At 57.1% G+C, this 19,008-nt stretch overlaps 1 protein-coding gene across 1 annotated transcript in view; it reads right to left on the reverse strand.

Annotated features, from left to right (window-relative positions):
• FAM19A5 (family with sequence similarity 19 (chemokine (C-C motif)-like), member A5) overlaps window positions 1–19,008 on the reverse strand; it is a 121,182-nt gene that overhangs the window by 27,275 nt on the left and 74,899 nt on the right. The window contains exon 4 of the mRNA XM_011942274.1: window positions 13,308–13,435. Within this exon, the coding sequence (XP_011797664.1) occupies window positions 13,308–13,435 (128 nt within the window). The remainder of the gene's footprint in view (window positions 1–13,307; window positions 13,436–19,008) is intronic.

Here is a 19,008-nt window from a genome sequence, read left to right on the forward strand (position 1 = left end):
GGCGGCAATGGCCCAAGTGACTCCAGAATAGCCGGAAGTTGTTCCCCACAGGCTCCTCTATGGGGAAGACGCCAGTGTCGAAGGCGGGACCCTATCCTTCCCCTAGGATTGTGTAGATTCCAGGGCCATTTGAAAGTCCAGCATCCCAAAGCCTCACCCATCAAGATGGAGCTCACATCCATCTTCCTGCCTGGGCAACCACGCGGTAGGGCTGTCAGGGAGCCTGGCCCAGCAGGGGACAGCGGTCTTATCGCCCTCGGGAGAGGGGGCCGCTCAGGTTCCCCATCTGGGGTCTTCACGTGGGTGTGACTTCACTGTGCATGAGGGGGCCTGAGGCAGGAACCAGAAGTGCCTATTCTGGGATCCACCCAGAGAGGGCCCCCAGGGGCCCAGGCAGGACGTGGAGCCCTTCCAGGACATTCCATGGTCTGCAGTGTGATCAGAGTTCCTCTAAACCACAGCCAGGCCCTGGAAGGTGCTGCTCAGAAATATGTCTCGAGCACAGGGAACCCTGTGGAGGCTCTGTGCCCAGGTGCTAGCATGATGGGGGCCAAGGCATTGCATTTACATTGTGAACGTAATGAGAACTTCTGGGAAGCTGCCCTGCTAGCAGCAAGACAGGGTGTCTCCCCATGTCTTGGAGACCAGGCTTCCCGCATCTGTGTAGCCAGAGGATGGTCTCCAGCTGGAAGGACCCTTATGTCTCCTGGCTACGCACGGTGGGATGCCAGCACCTTGCCGCAGTCCTCGCCAGGTAAACAGAGTGCTGTCTGCCATTTACTCGGCAAGCCCTTCCCATCTCAGTTCCCAATGATGTGCCAGACTTAGAGGCCAACCAAGCAGGCCCATTTGGCACCAAAAAGTGACCCCTCCAGCGATTCTCGAGGGGCGTCCCTGAGATGTTGGATCAGGTGTCTCATCTCTGCATTCCAGTCTCTGACTTGGCACCAAAATAGTGTCAGAGGGATGAGAGTGGTGGGGAGAAGACAGGGAAGCAAGGGCCGGGGAAAGGAGAGGGAGGCACTGAACACGTCACTCAGAAAAACCCTAAGCCTCATCCTCACCCGGACCCAACCTAACGTAACTTGCTGATCAGCAGGGGGCACCAGGAAATCCCCCGCCCCGCCACACCCACTGGGTTTCCACGACAAACCCTGTTCACCCTTCTGCACCAGGCAAGCAACCTCACATTTCAGCCATTTGCCATTTATGTATTTAAAACGATTCAAAGAACAACTGCTTTAAGGAAGATTGAGCCTAATGCAGGACAATTACTGTAAATGGCGCCCAGCGTGTCACATCTCCCATTACGAAATTGGCCCAAAGTGCAGACAGAAATAATGTGGGTTTGGTCAAACCCCCCCCCTTTTTTTTTTGTTTCTGGGCTCATTTCTGCTGAGAAAATGAAGAGTGTCACTGCTTACAATACTAGCTGATGTGGTGCGCCGGCCATACACGTTTTTGTTTACACACAGAATCTATTAAAATGTCCAGCTATTATTGTGGTGATGAATAGCGGTGATTCAAAGGAACGTAAAATGGATTGCAGACAGGGATCAGAGTAATGACTTAGTATTTTTCATTCTTTGTGCAGAACAAAGATTAGTTAGGTGCAGGTCCTGGGCCACTTCTGGCTAAGTATCCACCCCCACTCAATCTCTCAGGCCTGTTTAAGCCCCAGCCTTCTTTGTCCTTGGGAGAGCAGACAGGTGCGGGGGGTCCTCAGGCCACCTCAGCCCACCACCACCCTGCTCTCTTGGGCTGGTGAGAGGGGAGGGCATATCCTCTCTCCTGTTCCTTCACGATCCTTCTGGGCAGTTTTCCTCTCCCCTGGCCATTGCAGCCATCTCTTCCTTAGCTTAGCCTCCCTCTCCTCCGGTTCCCTGAGCCAGGCTCCATGAATGCCATCTGATCATACTCCAGACAGACTGGGAGCCTCTGGGCTCTGGCCCAGGCGGTCAGGGCTGAGCTGCTGGCTGGAGGGCTCCAAGGGGGACAGGATATGCCACCTCACCTGAGGGGCAGTTCTCTGCAGTCCTCCTGGCTCTGCGTCCACCTGGTATCAGTTCCAGAAGGATGGGGGAAGTGGGCCAACCTTGGGAAGCAGAGCCCCCACGGGTGTGTGCAGGCCAGGGCCCCTGGCGAGAGGGGCGTCTGCACACCTCCCCATGTGGGATTCAAAAGAAAAAGTTGAAAATGCCCCTGGGCCCATAAAATGGACTAAAACTGTGTTTCCTCCACGTTGAGAACACAGCTGTGCTCCCCAGTCCTCAAGGCCGGGCTGACCTGGCCGGGCAAAGAGGAGTGCTCAGAACATGCCAGCTGGGGGGGCGTGGGGACAGACAGATGGTGGAGGGCAGGGTGGGCCCTCAGCCATGGTGACAGTGAGCTGGGGGCAGGGGACACCTTGTCACATCAAAGGAGGAAGTGACAAGCTGCACCCCGTCTCTGCAGGGCAAGCCTGGTGCAGGATGGGAGCTCTGAATGCTCCCAGCAGCAGGGAGGGAGGAGGCTCACAAGGGGTTCTGGAAGGTGGGGGGCGGGGGTGGAACTCTCAGTCACTGAGGAAGCTGCCAGAATCCGAAAAGGCTGCCTGAATTCCTGGTTGACCTCAGGGGCCAGGGGGAAGCCTGGCTGGGACCAGGGTCCCTGCGCGGGGAGGGGTTCCCAAGGCCCTGGCTTGGCTGTGCTCTGGGGAGGAGATGAACCACAGGCTCCTGGTGGGGGTGGGACAGGGCAGACGGGTCGTACGGGAGGATGGCACCCACACAGGTCTGCCAGGCCCACGTCCTCTCTCCCTGCTTGCGTGTGGTCAGCTGCCTGTTAACAGTGAATCTTCCCCCAAGACACCTCTTGAGTTTCCTCCACAACCACAGCCACTGCCTTCCTGCTTGGGGGCCTCCCCGCTGTCCCTACAGAGGCTCAGCGTTCAGCTACAGGGTCCCCTTCTTCCTCCAGCAGCCCCGGCCTTTGCTGACTAATGGCGGCCACAGCGGGGCTCAGTGTCTGCTGTGCAGGGGACCAGGAAGTGGCCATGGTAATCCAAGGGAGAGGTCGGGTGGGGATGCCTGGGTGCACCCTGATTACCACCTCGGTTCTCGCCTGCCTGCGTTGGGAGAGGGCACTGCAGACCCTCCCGGACCCTCCACTTCTGCTCAGCCCGCAGCCTGCCGTCCGCAGCGGCCCTGCCCTGGCCATGCAAGGCCACGGGCTCCACAGCCCACCCGGCTCACGAAGGCAGCTCTGTCTCACTCCCAGATGAAGTCCTCCCCGACCACACACAGGACAGAAGGCTCCCGGGCCCTGCCGACGGGCCCTGCCCAGCCTGGGGTCTTACTCCTGGTGACACCCTGGTCCCTCTCGACATCTAAGCCAGGCTTTCAGGAGTGCTGGCCCAGAGGACCTGAGGGGACCCTCTTCCCTTGACTGTGCCCTGACCAATTCATTGGGGCCATCACCCTCCTCAGAAACTGTGCCAGATGATGATCCCGTTGTGTGGCTCCTGGAGGGCTGAGGCCATGCCCGCTCTGTGGTCCCTGAGAAGCACTGGAGCTCTCCAGTGGCACCTGCAGTGCCCGACAGAGAACGGGGCCTGATGAATACGTGGGCACTGGGTCCGGCTGAGGCAGTGCTGGCTCAGCCACAGTTCTCCAATATTCCCACGCTGGATCCTCAGGGCATCTGTGCTTGTTTTCCTAGAAAAACCCTCACGTTTTTCCCTCCCTGAATGTCTGCATATTTGGAATTCATTTGCGAACTCCTGCTACAGGCATCGCTGGGTGCTTCTTCATTGCCCTCTCCCTGGGAGACCCCCTTGTCTCCTGACCCCTGCCCCTCATCTTCACAAGTACAGGTGCGTGCAGGGCTCCTTCTGGGATGTCCAGGGCCGGAGCCTGTTCTCCCTGCACCCTTGACGGCCCATTCCAGTGGTGACAGAGTTCCAGGTCAGGAGTCACAGCCTGCGCTCTGCAAGACCTGGCACCACTGTTTCCCGGCTTCGGCGATCTGCTGAGAACCCAGCAGCAACACCCTGCTATGGACGTCTTGTCCATGACCTAGTTTTTCCCTCCGAGTTTTGGGGATGTTTTTCATCTCCCGTGGCCAGACATTTCATGCTGGCATGCTTTAGGATGCGGCTGCATTCATTCATTTTCTGGTCTTGGTGAGTACTCTCACAGAGGAAACTGACATCTCAGTGCTGGAGAGGTTTTTAGAAAGCATTTCTTTGATAATTTCTTCTTCATTTTCCTCTATTTCAGGAGGCTGTATTGTTCAGAACTCCTGAATCAATCTTCTGATTCTCTATTGTTTTCCTTTCCTAGTTCCCATTTCTTTCAGAAAATTCTACTCTCTGCTTTCTGAGAGATGGCCAGTTTTACGTCCCCAACATTCTACTGGATTTGTAACACATTCTGCTGTTACACACACACAGGCACACGGTACCTATAGGCATACCGCATGTACATGTGTGCACACATCTGTGCCATGTATACGTGTGCGTGTGTGTACAACTCCCCAAAGCGCTCTCCAGGCTCTTTTTAAAATTTTACTTTAAGTTCTGGGATACATGTACAGAACGTGCAGGTTTGTTACACAGGTACACACATGCCATGGAGGTTTGCTGCACCTGTCAACCCATCATCTAGGTTTTAAGCCCCACATGCATTAGTCCTAATGCTCTCCATCCCCTTACCCCACACCTTCTAACAGGCCCCGGTGTGTGATGTTCCCCTTCCTGTGTCCATGTGTTCTCATTGTTCAGCTCCCACTTATGAGTGAGAACATGCGGTGTTTGGTTTTCTGTTCCTGTGTTAGTTTGCTGAGGATGATGGTTTCCAGCTTCATCCATGTCCCTGAAAAGGGCATGAACTCATTCTTTTTTATGGCTGCATAGTATTCCATGATGTGTAGGTACCACATTTTCTTTATCCAGTCTATCATTGATGGGCATTTGGGTTGGTTTCAAGTCTTTGCTATTGTAAATAGTGCTGCAATATACATATGTGTGGATCCTAAGCAAAAAGAACAAAGCTGGAGGCATCATGTTACCTGACTTCAAACCATACTACAAAGCTAAAGTAACCAAAACAGCATGGTACTGGTACCAAAACAGATATATAGACCAATGAAACAGAACAGAGGCCTCAGAAATAACACTACACATCTACAATCATCTGATCTTCGACAAACCTGACAAAACAAGCAATGGGGAAAGGATTCCCTGTTTTATACATGGTGCTGAGAAAACTGGCTAGCCATATGCAGAAAACTGAAACTGGACCCCTTCCTTACACCTTATACAAAAATTAACCCAAGATGGATTAAAGACTTAAATGTAAAATCTCCAGGCTTCTTGGCGCTCCTTTAATGAGCTCCCCATCCCACTTGTCTACTGCCAGACCACCAATAGCATCCAGACTCACTGTCCAAACTCAGTGGTGACATCTGTGGCTGGGGTGGGCTTTCTGGCCAGGCTCACCTCTGTCTCATGAGGTGCCTGGGCCTGGCCAGCGGGCCCCAATCCTCGCCCAGTCCTGGGCTCCCCTCTTCTCTCCAGCAGGACAGGCTTGGGGTAGTGACACCTGCAGGGCTCAGGGGTCAGAGCCAGTGTTCCAGTCTGTGCATGGGGTCACAACCACACCCTTCCACCAGTCAAGCACATCGCTAAGGCTGAGCCAGGGAGGGGAAGCAGAGCACTCGTGAGGAGGAAGACGGAGGCCCCGGACTCGTCACCTCCCCGCTCCCACCAGCCTCCTTGCCTCCTGCCCCCTCCTGTGTCTGGATGCATGTCCGCTGTCTCTGAGGCTGAGTTGTGGTTTAGCTGGTGTGCTGGCCCTTCCTCTGCTGCCTCGATGACTCCTGTGGCCTCTATGTTCTTCGCTCCTCTTCCTTTGGCTTCTTCTGGTTTTGTTTCTCTCCCAAAGAGTGACCTTTGCTTTCAACCATGTTTAGGAGCACGGCGATAAACAGCCGGCTGGTGGGAGGTGGGCTTCACAGGGGGCCCTCTGGCCCCCGACTCATGGCACCCATGGGTTCTGATCTGGGCTTGGTGAGTTCAGTGGATGGAATGGGGGGCCCCCGAAGTTCATGTCTGCTGGGGAACCTCAGGATCTGACTTGATTTGGAAATAGGTTCTTTCCAAATATTATTAGTGAAAGATCTTTAGATGAAATCATCCTAGATTTAGAATGGACTGTAAAGCCAATGGTGGAGTGGGTTTATAAGAGAAGGGAGAAGGAAATTTGGCAAACAGAGCAGGCCCCATGAAGACGGACGCAGAGAACGGAGTGCTGTGGCCATGAGCCAAGGAACACCTGGGGTCACCAGAAGCTGTGAGAGGCAAGAGAGGGGCCTCCCCGAGAGCCTCCCAAGACCGCAGGGCCCTGACCACTCGACCTTGGACCTTCTGGCCTTCAGGACCATGAGATAATATGTTCCTGCCATTTCCAGCCACTCAGAACGTGGTCACTGGTTATGACGGCCTCAGGGCACACGCAGGAAGTGTATCTAGAAAGAAGCCTCCTGTTTCTTGACTGAGCCCTCAGGGAGCTGAGCGGGGATCTCATCTCAGAACATCGATTTTCACCTAATCTCCTGGTTTCCAGAAGTTCCTGCCACGTTTGGCTGTGTTTCCACTGTAGGGTCCAGAGCCGCTCAGGTCTCTCCCTCTCCAGCATGAGCCTCTGTGAGTCTAGTCTTCTTTGGGTTCCACAGGCAGCTGAGGCCCAGGTGTGTGGCTGGGGAGGACCAGGAGTCTCTTACGCAGCCTTTCAACTGGGCCCATCTCCACAGTGCTGGGAGGGGGCCGCCAGCACTGCTCTGCATCGGAGTGGAGGCAGACCCGCACACTGCTCCCCTGGGGCTCAGCTCTCCTTCTCAGCTCCGTCCACCCGCTCCCATCCTTCCAGACCTGTCTTGCTGAGTTTGCACTCAAAGCAGGAGGCCATTTTCCCCCTTTCGTGTACCTGTCATCTTACAGGGGGGTTCCATGAAGGAAGTGTGAGCATCTCGTCCTCTTTAACGGGGACCCTGGTGCAAAGGCGTCTGCTAGTTTCCTGTGGATGGCGCCTCCCAGAATCAGGGCTCGGTGTGCAGGCCATGGACACTCTGTCCCTCTGCAGGGCCGCCCTGGGCAAAGGCCCGGCATGGGAACACACTCCTGTGCCCCAGCCGCCTGGCGGATTGGCACAGACACGGGAGGGCTGGGCCGGGACCCCAGTGTTGACACCTCCCTCTTCACACCGGGGGTGCTCGGAGGCAGGTGTCCTAGCCTCTTCTTCCCACAGATCCGTGAGTGGGGCCACGTTTGACACACACTAGGCTCTCAGAATCTGAGACCGAAGACACCTCATGGTTTGAGCTTGCTTCCGCACAGGTGCCTTTCCTGGGATGCGCCCCTCCTCCAGGCTCCGAGCTTGCAGGAAGCTCGGGCAAGGGCCTCGGTGGCCAAGACAAGGCAAGCCATCCACCGGGACAGGGGTCGTCCAGCCAGAAGGCTCCTCCCCGTAGCAAGCTGGCTCCTAAATCCCAAACAAGGCTGCCATAGACAATGCTTAGCACTGCTGGAGATGCTAACAGGAGAGCTCTCAACCACGAGAACAGAACCTTTTCCAGGGGGGCGTGTAGGAGACCTGAATCATCGATCGGTGGTGAGACTGACCTCCAGAACTTGCCGACAGGCTGACAGCACAAGCTGCCCAGCCCAAGTCAGCAGCAGTTTATGGCAAGATGAGAGAAGAGACAGCATTTTGGCAGGCTGCTGGCCGGGCCGCCAGGCCCCAAGGAGAGACCTCAGTGTCCTCCTGTCTGTGTCCAACGGAGGCCCTGGGATGGCCTCACTCCTGGGATGCCTGGCCAGGGTGGAATTTAGACATCCAAGCCCCCACGAGATCAGCGGCAGCTGCTGTCTGCACATCCTCCGAATCTCTCACATTGGGGAAACGGGCTTTTAGCGTAATGAGTTTCCATGAAATACAAGTTCCCAAACAGAACCATACAGAAACCCCACTGAATTTTTTTCACCCCTACAACTGTGATTTCACGCAGCACAGAATTAGAAGGTGGTGCTCAATAGCGAACGTGCAAACAGGATTTCCATCTAGCTGGCTGATTCCGATTTAGGAGATGGCGCAGCTCACTGACAAGTATTTTGCGATACATAAACATTCCAAAAATGTGGCTGAGCAAACACTGATGAGAATATTTCCGAAAGCCAGTCGCTTGCGCGGTCCGCAGCCCCAGCCACGGAATATCTGTGGAGAGAAGACCTGCTCATGGCCCAGCCTGCTCCCCTCGGCCCCACGAGCCTTTCCTGTCCCTCCTCCTCCAGCTCTGCCAGCCCGAGCCCAGCTCAAGGACAGAGGAAGCCAGAGCAGAGCAGGGAAACGGGAAGAAGGGCAGACAGCAGCTCTGGGCCTGTCCCCAGGGAGCAGGAGCCAGAATGGGGAGCCAAGAAGGGGCGCCGCTCACGCCTCGGGAGAACCTGCGACACCCACCCAGGGTCCCCTCGCCTGGGGCAAGTGGATGTCCACAGGGCAGAGCCGGCTGAGGGGCAGGGCCTGGAACAGCACTGCAGAGGTCAGTTTCTCTCAAGCCCCCACAGGACGCGGATTTCCAGCCTTTCATAGCAACCTAGGAGAAAGCCTTCTCCCATACGACCGTGCGTGCGCAGGTGCATGCCTGTCACTGGGTGCTCGCCCTCCTGACACAGATGTCCCCTCACATTCTCATTCTATTCCTTCTCCTTTTAAATGCTGGTCATGACCTATTAAATTAATTTCACAAGCCACTAACGGGGTGATGACCTGCACTTTCGAAAGCAGTGATCTCGGGCCGGTGTGGTGGCTCACGCCTGTAATCCCAGCACTTTGGGAGGCCGAAGCGGATGGATCACCTGAGATCAGGAGTTCGAGACCAGCCTGGCCAACATGGTGAAACCCCGTTTCTACTAAAAATATAAATGTCAGCTGGGTGTGGTGGTGGGCGTCTGTAATTCCAGCTACTCTGGAGGCTGAGGCAGGAGAATCACTTGAACTCAGGACGTGGAGGTTGCAGTGAGCCAAGATTGTGCCCTTGAGCTCCAGCCTAGGTGACAGGAGCAAAACTCCATCTCAAAAAAAGCAACGATCCTGGAAACAGAAGCATCAGCATGTGCCTGGGGTCCACACTCGGTTAATCCATGAATCCTGAATCCACATGTCACACACAGAGGCGCAGGCACTGCCAGGGGACGGGGCAGCAGCAGCCTTAGGCCCAGCACTGGTGCTAGGCGACCCACACTCTGGTGGGCCCACACAGACAAGCAAACGGCAACGGCTCACACAGGAAGGGGCTGGGGAGTGACGGGGGCTCGGCACGATGGTGGAGCGTAGCTGGGCAGGCTGGGAGCGGGTGGCTGCCTGCATCAGGCCTGTGCTGGAGGCGGGCTCTCATCTGAGAACGTGGCCATTAGGATGGAATTAGCAGCAACTCAGTATCCACTGGGTCTCTAAAAGCCAAGTTAGGAGAACACCATCATCTCTCAGAAAACCAGTTTATGGTAAAGGGTGAAATCTCCTGTAGTGCTAATTTACCATCCATGAGAGAACTCAGATGCAATCGCACAACTGGGATTGTAGCTCCCAATTCTATGGTGTTTGGTTCAAGAGCCCAACTAACCTTTTCAGAAAGCTCTGAACACAGGTCACCACAGGCCAGCGATTCTATTAGGAGCCGGCTCTCCTGTTGTTCCCAGACTTCTCCCGAGATACCTGGGAAGATGACAGGGCCCACCCCGGTCCCCTGGAGTGAGCACATGGTCACTCACCGAGATCCACCAGCCCAGGCACCCGTGGCCATGTACACAAGGTGCCCCCGCCATGGCAACGTGAGGCACAGGCTGAGAGACAGGTCCTCAAGCCCCCGACACACGCTCTCCCCCAGGAAAGCAGAGCCATCCCCTCCACCTATGAGACCTCACTCTCCAGAAGAATCAGGCTCCCTGAGAGTGACCAGCCCGGGAGGGGCGCCTGTCCTTCCCATGCTGGATGATGGAGTGCCCTGCTACAGTAGGACTCCCACCTGCCCATGTCCCTGGTCCCTGCAGGTGCCCTCCCAGCTTCCACCAGCAGAGGCTTGGGGGGTACCCTGCAAAGTGTCCTAACGATGGGAAGATCAGAGTATCTGAATCTCCTGAGCTGAAAGCCACGTGGGGTCTCACGCCGAGCCAGGTCTGACCTTTGCGTTTAGCAGACCAGGCAGAGTCAATCCCACCTCCCTGGACTTCTGTCCCCCTGGCCACCAGCGGTCACTCCAGCTCGCGCAGCCGCAGTATTCAAACGTGTGAAACTGAGCTCCCAGGCCTGTGAGGCCCAAGGGAAGGAGAATCCACAGCCATCTCCGCCCGGCTCTCTGAGCACACCAAGCACTGGACAGGTGCAGCTACTGTTCCCCAAGCCGGGAAGGCTGGAACCCCTCTGGAATATCCCGGGTGCCTGGTCAGCCTCTGTCTCAAATGCCCCAGAACAAGGGGGGCTCACTGTCTCCTGTGGTGGGCCCTGTGGGCTTGGACTGAGCTGATGCGGAGAGCACCTCAGTTCCCCGTCTCTGCACACACAGAGGCCGTGCTGGCCAGGCAGACCTGGACGGACGCGGGAGGCTGGTTGGGTGGCCCTCATCTGGTTCTGGGGTAGGTGAAGGGGTCCCTGATGAGACTTCATGAGAATGACTCAGGCCCTGAAGAACTAAACGGGAGGAGGAGAGAGGAGAAGACGGCATTCTGGGTGAATGCAGGAGGCAGGGAGGGCTGGGTCCAGGGTTTGGGCCAACAGTGAAGAAAGGAAGATACCATGAAGCTGTCTGACAAGGCGTTCTCCAGGCAGCCTGGCAGGCTGGGGACAGGCCACATCTGTGTCCCCCACTTACCAGCGTGCGCCCTGCGTGCGGGGGCTTCACCGATCACTTTAATTAGCGTTGCCCTTATCGGGGCCAGAAGGTCTGCCACGGTGACCCTGGGCAGAAGTGGCTGCAGAGCTGCACCAGAAGCCTTCATGCAGATCTGAAGACTCCGATGCTGCCTGGTGGGCGAAGGGCATCCCTCCAGGGGGATGCAAATGCTCTGAAGCAGGTAGAGGGGGTGCTGGCACAGCACTGTGTGTCCAATGCCACTGAGCTGCTCGCTTTCAAATGGACTTTATGTTATGTGAATTTCACCCCAATAAATTACCAAAACCCAAAATGTGATGATACCAGCAGCCTCCAAGTAAGGACCCAATCCTGTTCCTGCCAAGCACCTCAATGCCTCTGGAGGGGCTGGGCTGGTTCTGGCCCTGTCACTGGCTCAGTAGGGCTGTCAGCGTCGAAGTGACGACACCTTTATCCACCGCCAGCTCTCACGGGGTCTGTGGACTCCCTGACTTCCCACCCCAGTGAACTGAGCAGTCAACTCACAGAGGTGCATTCGAGTTTGTTCCTGAAGGGGTGTGGCCTGAACCCTTGGCTTGGGCGCCTCATGGCCCTCGAATCACAAGGAGGAGGGGCTCATCAAAGGGTGACTGAGAAGTGATGGGTCACTGGCAGCTGGGACCCAGAGTGGCTCCCACACCCATCCCTCCAAAATTCGGGGCAAGGCGGCTGCTTATGTTGAAGCTTCAACGAAGGAAGCGAAAGGCTGCACCTGACCGGGATCCACAGGTGGATGGAATGCACCTGCTGTTTGTGTTGCTGGAGATTCAGGGAGGTAGCGCAGGCCTGGGAACCCCAACGAGCAGGGACAGAGGGGGGCCTAGGCCCCCTCTGCGGGCAGGTAGCAGTAAGGACATGGTAGAGTACTGCGCATTTCACGGGTGCAGGACGGAATCATCTGCTTCTGCAGTGAATGCCAGATAAACAAACCCTGACCAGGCAAGCCCAGAACCTCAGCTTAGATCAACCCGCGCCCCTCATCTCCTGTCCTGTCTGCATGCCTCAGGGTGGCACCGGTGCCCGGCCTCACACTCCTCCTGCAGGTCCACATTCCAGGCAGGCACTCCCAGGGGGCCCTGGGCCGCCAGCGAGGCTGAGTCTGCATGAACTTCCACAAATGCAAGAGGCCCCTGAGAAACCCATGGGGGGCTTGAAGTGCTGCCCTGCCCATCTCACTGACATCCTGGCTACAGCAGAAAGCCGTGCAACTCCCAGAAGATGACCCTGAGAGCCCCGAATTATGTTAGAACCCCAGGGATCTGTGGTTCTCCTTGGAGCAACTCCACCAAATTGGCCTCTTGAACCAAGTGCCGGAACAGCCCAGCCGAGCCCCCGCTTGGAGGCCGCTCAGGCAGCAAGGGGAAGGATTTCCCTGCAGCCCAGGGTGAGGGGCTGCAGCCCTCTCTCTCCGTGCAATCCTTGGAGGGGGCTCGGATGCCAAGGGCTTTCCAGATCCTTCTGCCCAGCCACAGATCTCCCTGACTTAACATTGTCAGAGCATGGAGCCCAGATCCATGTTAGGGAAACCCTCAGCCACTCACGTCCTCAGCTTCCAATGCCAACCTCAAAGCAGGAGGAGCCAGGATAAGGGGGTACCACTCGCCAGGGAGAAGTCGAGGCCACTCCACATGTGAATGCCCCAAGCCTCATGCACGTGGGCTCCCCTCCTCTGCCCCTCTGCAGGGCAAACTGCCTCAGAATCCGTGGCGTGCCTGGAGGAGCTGCCTTCAGAAAACGCCCAGGGCCACCCCGCGCTCCCCAAGCTTCTGCCCTTCGGAAGAGCAGTTCTAGACACCCAGGTTGGCTGTGGCTTCGGGAGGGCGGGGTGCGCTGCGTGCCCCACTCAGTGGGACAAAGAGGGGCTGAAGGACCCTCCGGGTCTCTGGTGTGAGCAGCCACTAAGCCAGGCCCAGGGACGGAAGGAGCACAGCTGGACGGAACCAGCACCCGGCTCTGCCTCTGCAGAAGCTCCCTGTTCCCTGGGGGAGTTATCAGAAGCTCAGCTTCAGGAGGGGCGGGCGCCTCCTCCAGCCGGGGGACAGGGGCACATCAGGCCCGGAAACAAGATGGCTCTAACCCACGGATTTCGGGGCCTGGTCTGCGATCTGACTTCTGGGGTGACCAGCCTTGCAGGTGGTTCTTCATCCAGCTCTCAGCCCCCACGTACTCATGGACCCTCCGCCCCAGGACAGACGGTCAGGAATTCGGCCCCCGAGAGGGACGTGGGGGAGGAGACAGGGCCCTGGCCTCTCTGCACGAGGACAGAGTGAGCAGCTGCCACCCATCCCCTCGGAGCCAGGGTGGCGTCGGAGCCCCGCACATGCCCCCTCCCCAGCACACACACGAGAAAGCCAAGGGCCACGTACCGTAGTGGTCTTTATCCTCCCGCCGGGCTGCGTGCACGTCCAGCCTGACCGGTTGATGAGCAAGTCGCAGCCTTCCCCCTCCAGACACGGAAGCATGTCACACCACTGCTTGGTCTTGATAATTCTTGCTGCGGGAGAAAAGAGGGAGGCAGTCAGCGTGCTGCTCTCGTGGATCGCGAGGGTGTTGCCGAGGGGACCTGGGCCCTGACACTGGCTGGGAGGGCCCTCAGGTAATGCCCAGTATGGCTCCACCCAGGGGCCCTCAGGCAGGGACACCGGGCCCAGGGGCTCTGCCAGCTTCCTGGTCTCCTGCTTTAGTGCTTGCTCCCCAAGTCCTGCTCTGCCATCGGCCAGTCGTGGAGCAGTAAGCAGTGACCGAGGGAGCTGGAGACATGTCCGTGGAGCAGAGCCACGGCCCCTCCTGCAGCGTGGCTGCCTCACTCTCTCTTGTCTGGCATCCACTAGAGAGCAGGGAAAGGCAGGAGGAGGGGGTTCCCAGTCAGGACGTCCTCAGATGCAGCGAGGGCGGGCCTGTGCACAGGGTGGGAACCAAGGGTGTCCAGACTTGGAGTTCAGAGTGTGAGGCCAGGCAGGAGGTGGGGAGTCGATGCCCCATCCTTGACTGGAGGATTTCACAGCAACCCCTGGCCCCCATCTGCAGATGCCCGGCGGATCCCCGGGGCTGGCCCAGCAGCACCAGCCATGTCAAGGCTCCAAGGTGAAAGGATGTGACCAGCCCTGACAAGGCTCTAAGATGAAAGGATGAGTCCTTGTCATGACCCCCGGACAGGGCAGGGGGCAGGGGAGGGCCCGGCGGATGGGGGCACTGGCCCCCCCACCAGCACAAGGACTCTGAAGCCCACATCAACTCCTTCCGTGCCACAGAGAATTGCATTTTCTCTCTTCCCTGGAAACCCACCCCATTTTGTGGCTGTCGAGTTAGGCAGACTGGAGATTACTCTCTACCAGAAAGCCCGAGAAGCAAGGACTTCATGGTGGAGTAAAAGCTGATTGTATTAACATAACCTTCGCTGCCGGAATCTCAAAAGAACAATTAGTCATTTCTCAAACTGGGAAAAAATAGGTCCTTCCTAATGCACACGTAATTACTTTGATACAAATTGGACCTACAAATAGGGGTTGCCATCCCGTTGAAAAATATAGGCATTCAGCTCAGACACCAAACACCTGCCAGGCAGTATTTCAGTTCAAGGTTAAGTTATAAACATGTACATTTATACACACAGGATTCTACACCAACCTTAACCCCATGGTTGGAGATCAGGGAGAACTCTGCATCTTACGTGAAAAAGGAGTTTGAAAGTCTGGGTCCAAGGCTCGAGGAGAATGGATGGAGTTGTCACATAGTCCCCCTGCACTCGCTGGTGAATGCCACGCGCCCCACGCTACGTGCAAAGTGGTTGGACTGCACGTGACTCGCTTCATGCCAGTGCTGGCCGGGCCAGGGTTGGCCTTCTCCTCCCCTTCCTCGCCCACTCACAGTTCCTCGGGGTCCTCACTGTTCCGAGCAGAGGCTTGAACTCATCTTGTTGGATGCGGGCAATTCACCTATGAAGCCCTTTCCTGCTTCCCTTTTGGGTCCCTCCCTCCTGGGGCTCAACATCTGATGGGTCCAGCAGCCCCAGGATGCAGAGAATCCAGTGTCTGGGCTGCCTCAGCTGCCAGCCCTGCAGAGTGCAGGACTCTCTGTCACCCACACCAGGCCCAGGCTGCAGAGACACCTAGGCCCAGGGCAGGACTGGCCCCCATGGCCCCCAGCCCCCACCTCCTGTCTGAAGCCCCGGTCCCTCTCATGACGCTCCAGAACCCTTGACTTCCTCCTCTCTCCTGGGTTTTCTCTTCCATGTCACCTCTTTTCCTTTTTTTAAATAAAGCACAGGACTCTCAATTTGCATAAACCAGAACTGTAGTTCCCCAGGATACTTGTTTACTTGAAAACTTGAAAAAGTTTCGGAGATTCCTCACCACAGGAGGCGAATGACTACTATCTAAACAGTTCTGCAATGCACATGTGTGCACCCATGTGTGCTAACACACGGTCCTCCGGACAGGCGGCCGGCTGGCTTCATGGCTATGCAAACAGAATGCTGTGCACGGCCCCAGGTGCAGGAGGGCCACTGCTTGGACAATGCCCTGCAGTTCCCATGTCTTGAAATTCTGAATAATTTTTAACAAGGGCCCTGCATTTCATTTTGCACAGGGCCAGCCAATTATGCCTCTGGCCCGCAGGCAGTGGCTGTCCCTGTAGGAGCAGTGGGCAGCAGAGGACCGGGTCCTGAGGGACAGCTCACTCCTCAACCCCCGAGGGCGCGGGCCCTGGGGTCATCGCAGGGGAGGCAGGTCTGGGAGGTCTGGAATCTGTCATGTGTCTTCCCAGGGCCTCTTTTCTTGTCTGTTCCTTATTCCTGCAGAAAGCCGCCAGCAGCTGTGTCTCCCATCCCTGATGCATCATTTTGGGTGACAGTAAATATGGTAGAAAAATCTCAGATACCCACGAACACGAACCTTAAACCCACGAGGAAGCTACAGGATGAAACACACACACCCCAATAGCAGAAATCCCCTTGCAATGCCTGGGAAAAGAGCTGGACAAAGTACAGCAAGCATTGTGTGTGTGTGTGTGTGTTGGGTGTGTGTGTCTGTGTGTGTGTGTGTGTTGGGGGTGTGTTTATCTGGTACCAACACTGAAGGACATGAAAGGAAGAGGGTCTGGCGCGGCTTAAAAGAAATCCCCATGTGTGCTCCCATCCATCCCACACCACGGCGCCCAGCGTGGTCTTCAGCGCGGTGTGGCTCCTGCTCTCATCCTGAGCTGAACGGGGCCTCAGAAACCCCCTGGGGTTCTGAGGGGTGTGTGTGTATGTGTAGGAGGTGTGTGTTGGGTGTGTGTGTGTGGTGTGCATAAGCATGTTGTGTGTGTGTGTGTGTTGGGTGTGTGTGTCTGCGTGTGTGTGTGTGTTGGGGGTGTGTTTATCTGGTACCAACACTGAAGGACATGAAAGGAAGAGGGTCTGGCGCAGCTTAAAAGAAATCCCCATGTGTGCTCCCATCCATCCCACACCACGGCGCCCAGCGTGGTCTTCAGCGCGGTGTGGCTCCTGCTCTCATCCTGAGCTGAACGGGGCCTCAGAAACCCCCTGGGGTTCCCAGTGCCTGTCCTGTTCTGCCCTAACAGCCAGCCTGGGCTGTTTCAGGTGAAGTGAGCCCTTCAACTGCAACAGGAAGACGTTTCCGCGACTGCCCGAGCCAGGTTTGGCCCTCTCTGCAGCACAAGGCAGGACCTGGGCCACCAGGAGTGGGGCCGGCACAGACCAGAAAAGCAGGGCAGTGTGGCTGGCATCTGAGGGCAGGTCCTGACCTGCCTGCAGGGCAGGCTGTGAGAGGGTGGACAGGAGGTGGCCTGGGCTCAAATCCTTCACTGCCAAGCTCAGCTGGGACCTTGTACCCACCTGAAGCTCGTGCTCTGGGCTGGGAAGTCCCAGGAGAAGGTCGCTGAGGGTGGAGACAGCACAGGCAGAAGCACCCCACCTGGCACAGGGCTCAGCTGGCCAGCACCCACAGGCTATGTTGCTGGGGCCCTCTCGGTCAGGCTAGGATGGAAGCCACCGGAGCTCACTGGGACTGTGGGGCTGAGGACAGGGGAGGGATCTGGGGCCATGTGCCAGCCTTCAGCATCCGGGACACACGCGTGCTCCAGTGCCAGGCCCCAGCCCACTGTCCCTCTACGGAGAGGACCCTCATCCCTGCCAGCCATGATGTGGTAACATGCACAGTGGCACTCAGGGTCAAAAAGAGAAGAAGGAAGGAGGGCAGGGCCCCTGGGGCCTTAGGCTGGTGAACGGGGCTCCAGCCTCACCTATGCTATAGCCGTGATGCCTGGCCACACACCACACACATATGTACCCCCAGACACACATACACATCACCCACACATATACACCACACACCACACACCACACACAGAGGCATGCAGGCACACACACATGCCCATGTAAACGCATGTTCGCAAACGCGTATCTACAGGTGCAGCACGCACATGCACACATATGTGCAAGCACACACAGAGATATGTATCCTCACATGCACCCACACGTGTACTCTCATGTAAACACGCATGTACATGCATGCAGGTCACTTTGGGGCTTGCCTGCTCTCAGCATTTGCAGAACAAAGGGACAAGCAGGCAGCAGGCCTGCCCTAGCCCTAGGCCTGGCCCTCCCAAGGGCACCAGCGGGCCGGCCCTGAGCACACAACACCTTTTGTTTGCCGGCAGGAGCTGGGCTCACCCACCCCAGCCCACTTCCTGCTGGAGGCGGTCAGAGGCACAGCGCCGGGCCACCATGTCCTGGGGACAAAGGGTCCTTTCAAGCACACATCTCACAACTCCCTTTCACCCGGGCACGGGTGCGGAGGCCTCTCCTCTGGTCCCAATGTTGCCATAGCTCTCAGGGAGGGGAGAGGCGTCCCTGGGGTTGACAGAGCTTCCCGAGGTAGCGTGAGTGATGGTGACTGACACCTGGGCTCTGGGCAAACAGACGTCATCGCCCATCCACATGGGTTAACCTGGGGGGTCCTGAGCACACAACAGGTAAAGGGCATGGTGGGTAAAGGGCACAGGGTCTCATGCATGTTTATGTCCGCAGTGCCTGTCCCTGGGCCAGTAGGAGCAGGTGCTTAGGACGTGGCTGGAGAAGGGAGCCAGGGAGCCCCTGCCTAGGATGGAAAGGGGGCATAGGAGTGCAAATCAGAGGGGTTTGTCCAGACTGGATCTAGAGTCTCACCGATCTCCAGCCTCTGTAGGACCCCACAGCCCCCGAGGCCCAGCCCAGCCAGGCCCTGGGCCAGCAGTGCTCTTTCTCCAGCTGGGAACACTTCTCCAGGGTACCACTCAGCCCCATCTTCCATCCCACACCATGCTCTCCATCACACACCATGCTCTCCATCACACACACACACCCCATTCACACATGGAGACACAGGCACACACATATATACACCACACACAGCCACATATCCACACACAAATGCACACACGCACATACACACAAGTCCACTGTGTGCCCTCTTGCAGACTCACTAACTACACATGCATATCGTCCCTGGGGCCACCTGGCTCCCTGGCAATGAGTCTCCAGGTCTACGGGGGGCTTGGCTCCTTCCACCACTCTAGGTCCCCTCTGTGTGCACATTCAAGCTGCCTCCCCAGACAGAGGCCAGCTCCCGCTCCAAGGTCCCCCACTCCCTGGGATGATGCAGCTGTTGCACCCAGACCCTTGTCAGTGGTAGCATAGGAACCTTGGGCTCCAGGAGGGCAGACTGCAGAGGTCACTGCCCAGTGCAGGCTGGGACTGTGTTTCAGGCGAGGGAAGGAGCCAGGGCAGGGCAGGAGCTGGGCTCTCCTTGAAGTCTCAGAGAGAAGCAGGCCTGGTGACCCTGCAAACAGCATGGGGAGGAAAGGGCTGAGATGTGGGCGGGGCCTGGCTGGCCACAGGTCCTCAGCACAGCCTTGTTCGGGCTCCCAATCAGTTTGCTGAAAGTCCAACTTGCCATAAACAGTTGGGCGACCCTTGAACAGAGTTGAAGTCAGAAGAGCGTGGCTGTTTGGGTGACAGGGGCCAAGTCAAAGCGGACTTCAAAGACCCCGTCTACCCGTCTACACAAAGGCCTGGGAGGAAAGTGC

Source organism: Colobus angolensis, unplaced genomic scaffold, assembly GCF_000951035.1.
Source record: "Colobus angolensis palliatus isolate OR3802 unplaced genomic scaffold, Cang.pa_1.0 Scaffold208, whole genome shotgun sequence".
Lineage (NCBI taxonomy): Eukaryota > Metazoa > Chordata > Mammalia > Primates > Cercopithecidae > Colobus > Colobus angolensis.